Source organism: Terrapene carolina, unplaced genomic scaffold (genome assembly GCF_002925995.2).
Source record: "Terrapene carolina triunguis isolate 2854851 unplaced genomic scaffold, T_m_triunguis-2.0 Scaffold638, whole genome shotgun sequence".
NCBI lineage: Eukaryota > Metazoa > Chordata > Testudines > Emydidae > Terrapene > Terrapene triunguis.
In genome coordinates this window covers 619,926-624,968 of record NW_020664989.1, presented here as the reverse complement: position 1 = coordinate 624,968, position 5,043 = coordinate 619,926, and the positions used below count along the sequence as shown (strand labels likewise).

The following is a 5,043-nucleotide window of genomic DNA, read 5'->3' as shown; positions in this document are numbered from 1 at the left end:
GGGTTGGGGTAGCTATTGACATTCTTGTAATCAGAGTAAAGGAGCAGATATGGTATAAGGCCATCCTATTACCATAATAAAATGGATAAATTACCTCTCCTAGTGACCATTTTTTCATTTTGTCGGGTCCCTGAGACAGTGTAAAGTGAAGCAGGGCAACCCTTCTGATGGTCTCCCTTGCCCCTCGATCTTTGTTTCCAATGGTATACATAACTTGTAAGTATGCACAGTGCAAGACCCTCTTAACTATACTTATCTTAGTCTAATCGTTACGTGTATTGATCCTTGCCTATGATTTCAGTTATAACTGTCTGTATTAAATCAAGTTTCTGTGTGTTTCACCAAATTTCATCTTCTCAATTAACTTTGAGTAGCCATGTACAAGGGCAAGCTGTACCCCAATATGTAATCTTATAGGTGTAAAAATTGTACAGGCTACACTAGGACCCTGTGACATCATCATCAAAGTGCCCATTTGTGCCTGGGTAGCGGCCCCGCTATGGGAGGGAGGAATGCAGCAAGGACTCCGGATTGGTGACCAGGGTCACTGTGCATAGAGTTGGGGAGGTTACACGGGGAGGGGGGTAATGAGTGAGAGAGGGAGGTCAAGAGTTAAAATAATAATATTTGGGGGGGAAATGTATAACGAAGCGAAACTGAACAGAAATAAAACCGGAGTGTAGGTTCTAAAGCTTTGGTAGGGATTCAGAGTTAAAGGTCTGGGATCCCCCACAGCTCCAGATCCCTAAACCTCTCCTCCCTCCCACTGACCCATCCAGCCCACTTCCTGGGTGCCCTTCCTCCACATTCCCCTCCCCTTCGTCCCATTACTCTCAGCTGGCACCACCTCCCGGTACCTTGGGAGCTTCTTCTGTTCCCTCCTCGTCTCTCACTACCTCATCCCTTCCTGCTGCTTCTTAGCTCTAATCCTGCACACACCCTCCCCATGTCCTGGCACCCCAGAATTATCTCCTCCCCCCTTCTCCTCCCCTCCCACAGCTCTGTTCTCCCTTCACCTGTAGGGTCCTGAATGTCAACATTATACACTCTCCTATCAAAAACAACAAGGAGTCCAGTGGTGACACCTTAAAGACTAACAGATTTATTTGGGCATCAGCTTTCATGGGTAAAAAACTTCACTTCTTCAGATGCATCTCCTATCAAAAGAAGACTGTCACACAAGCCATGCATGAGTCATACACCTATTTACTCAATTTAGAATTCTACAGGCGGCATATTTTCCTATTAAAATGAGAAAAAGGCATGAAAGCTACAGTTATTAATGTAGTTACTAATGTAGCAATAAGGATACATTCAATGCAATTTTAAAATGACTGACAGCACCAAAAAGGCACATATCCAAAAATGATACTAGTGTATAGGAGGTAAGGCAAAAAAGGGGGGGCAAGGAAACTTGTCAAAACTTGTATGACGAATAAAGTATAAAGTTATTACTACTGAGGTTCTTTAGAGACCCCACAGCTTCTAATAACCCAGGGGACAGGACTCCTTACCCAGCAAGACCACCGTCTCATAGTTCTCCTGCATGACATCCCTGTAGAGGGATCTCTGAACAGGGTCCAGCAGAGCCCATTCCTCCTTGGTAAAATACACAGCCACCTCCTCGAAAGTCACCGGCCCCTGAAAGAGAGAGTGTCCAACACTCAGTACCTGCTGCCCCACTCACAACCCCACTATTCACGGAACAGCAGCACCAGGTAAATGGAAGCTCCGGGAGGCACATGTTAACAGAGTCCCACCCCACCTTGCCTAGAGCATCCAGGAGGCATCAGAGGGTAGTAAGAGAGAACCTTTGTGTCTCCCAGCTGACAGACGGAGGCAGGGTTGTCACATTTATCACATACCTACTAGCCAGAGCTTGATATAGAAGATGGGGCTGTCTCTGGACCCTGCTGGTAGCTCCCTGGTAGGAATCCCAACACTCTCCAAATAAAATATATGGAAGAAAGGGGAAGTCAATAGTAAAGAAAATAAGTTAGAAGGTCAGAATTGTAGAAAGTTGGTAAGGGAAGCTATCAGAAATCAATGATCAACCAATGAAAATAAGAAGGAAGTTTTAAAAAGTATATTAAGTACAAAATTTATCCTAAAAATGGTAGTGGTAAATTACTAGAAGGAAATGGCAGAATTATCAAAAATAATGCAGAAGAGGTAAAAGTGTTCAATAAATATTTCTCTCCTGGACTTGAAGAAAAACAGATGATGTAACTCATCATAAGATGTTGAAGCCGACAGTCTTTCCATTCCAAAAGTAACTCACGAGGATGTTAAAGAGCAGCTATTAAAGTTAGATGTGTTTAAATCAGTGGGTCCAGATAACTAGAGTTTTGAAAGACCTGGTGGAGGAGCGTGGTGGACTGTTAATATTGATTTTAATTAGGACTTGGAACACTGGGGAAATTCCATAAGACTGGAATAAAGCTAATGCTGTGCCAATATTTAAAAACTATAAAAGAGATGACGCAGTTAATTACAAGAGTGTCAGTCTGACATCAATACTGAGCAAAATAACGGAGCAGTCAATACTGGATTTCATTAATAAAGAATTAAAGGAGGCTAATATAATTAGTACCCATTAACAAAGATTTAGAGAAAATAGATCCTAGCAAACTAACTGGATATCCTTATTGGATGAGATCAAAAGTTTGGTCACAGCTAATGGTATTGATGTAATATACCTAGACTTCTGTAAGGCATATGACTTGGTTCAGCACAATATTTTGACTAAAAAACTAGAATGATACAAAATAAACACGGCATACATTAAATAGATTAAAAACTGTGATTGTAAATGGGGAACCATGGTCAAATAGATTTATTTCTAGCGGGTTCCCGCAAGGATTGGTTCTTGGCTCTGTGGTATTTAACATTCTTATCAATGACCTAGAAGAAAATATAGAATCATCACTGATAAAATTTGCAGTTGCCACATATATTGGGGGTGCTGCTAACTAATGAAGTGTCAGTAGATTCAGGTTCCAGCACTGGGAGTCTGGGAAGTTTTCCTAGCCCTGGCTGGAGGGTTATTTCCTGTTCCACAAAGAGGGGAAGTTCCATTCCCAACTCCTGTGCCTTGAAATTAGGACCTATCTGACACTACACCCCATATTCAGCATAGTGGTAGGATTATCATATGATTAGAACATAATTATGAGGCACTTTGTACAAGATGAGTCATGTGCGGTGTAATTGGAAAAGTTATGATTTGCTGAATATGATTATCCTACCTGTGTGCATGGATCATGTTTGAATCTGAAGTTATGGATATTGACTCTCTATCTGTCTTTCAAATGTGTTTACTCTGGGTAACACCCACAACTAGCCTTTCAGGTACAACAATGAAGAAGCCAGACAGTGCTGATGGCTCATCAACAAAGACAATGAAGCATGGAAGAACTTAGCCTTCCTGTGAATGTTTCAGCCAGCCTATGAGTCATGGCTACTATGACTCAGCAGGGCATGCTAGGGCATGTGACCAGACCACATGACAATGAACACCATTTTGGTACCTGTATTTTTCCACAAACTGGACTGGGAACTTAGTTTAGAACAAAGGGTTCCTGCTATATGGAAAAGCTACATAAGGTGGGGTGTGTCATCATCTCTTGACCTCATTCCCCAGACAAGAGAACTCCTGGAAGCACCTAAGGAACAAAGACTGAACTGGGGAAAGTGTTGGTCCCAGGGTAAAGGGATTTCTAGCTTGTGTATGGAAAGTTGTTGGACTGCTTCTATCATCAGTCAGGGTGAGAAATTGCTAATTCAAATTCTATCCATCTAGTATGTTAGGCTTGGTTTGAGTTTTTGATATTTGCTAAGTAATCTGCTTTGATCTGTTTGCTACCACTTATGGCTGGGAAATTGGCTGTTGTCTTCTGTCTGTCCTTGAGTGGCTTAGGTAAAGCACTCAGGTAGCTTAGTTGGATGCATGGCACCACCTGCTGTCCTGTTGGGTGATAACAAGGCTAAATCTCCAGCAAAGCAGTGTGAAAAGAGCCAGCCCAGCTTGAGGGTTAGAGGGCACAGCAGTTCCCACAAGCCCCCCAGACTGCACCCCGGGGTGACAACCCATCACACCCTACATTACACAAGCCTCAGCAGGTTTTTCACATCCTGTCCCCTCCCTTTCTCCACCCGAGATATTTCCTGCCTCCCACCACCTCTAGCAGCTCCCACCCTCCTATGCATTTACTGCTCCTCTCCCTCCAAGCAGAACCCACCACCAGCTCCCTGATAATCCCTTACCTGAGCCAGCTCCATTGCAGCCATTTCCTTCCCCCTCGGAGGATGGGATGATGTGGAGCAAAACGTGGATGTTAATCTGTAGCCTGCCAGGGCGAGAAGGGCAATTTGAGAGAATTCAGATGGGGTTTTTGTCCATTCCACATGTCGATTCCCCCCAGGATTTTCCCCGGTAATGGACATTCTAGGTTCTGCCACAGTGTGAAGCACAGAGTGACCTTATTCCAGTACAGGCCTAGCCCCCTCCCACCAGGGTGTAACCCTCTGAGACATGGTGAAACCCTCCCAGTAGCAGAGTCTCTCTGTTACACTCATAAAGTTTGCAGGCGATACCAAACTGGGAGGGGTTGCAAGTACTTTGGAGGATAGAATTGAAATTCAAAATGATCTGGACAAACTGGAGAAATGGTCTGAAGTACATAGGATGAAATTCAATAAGGACAAATCAAAGTACTTCACTTAGGGTACGTCTATAGTACGAAATTAATTCGAAGTTATTTTATTCAAATTTCCAGAATCGAGTTCATACATTTTATGTTATGTGTCCCCACTAAAGTACACGAATTCGGCGGAGTGCATCCACAGTACCGAGGCTAGCATCGAATGTCGGAGCGGTGCTCTGTGGTAGCTATCCCACAGTTCCCGCAGTCTCTGCCGCCCATTGGAATTGTGGGTTAAGCTCCCAGTGCATGATGGGGCAAAAACATTCTCGCGGGTTTTTCTGGCTGTGTGCCGTCACTCGCTCCTCCCTCTGTGAAAGCTACGGCAGACTCCATGCTG

The 5,043-nt window shown here is 43.8% G+C and overlaps 1 protein-coding gene across 1 annotated transcript; it reads right to left on the bottom strand.

Annotated features, from left to right (window-relative positions):
- Positions 1-1,134: 1,134 nt before the first annotated feature.
- Positions 1,135-4,582, bottom strand: LOC115271368 (KRAB domain-containing protein ZNF747-like; the record flags this gene model as incomplete). The annotated part of the gene is made up of 3 exons (XM_029913439.1): positions 4,267-4,582; positions 1,515-1,641; positions 1,135-1,157 (listed from the first exon to the last, which is right to left on the bottom strand). Coding segments are annotated over exons 1-3 (330 nt in total), but the record flags the coding sequence as incomplete, so codon positions are not given.
- Between the last annotated feature and the right edge of the window lie 461 nt (positions 4,583-5,043).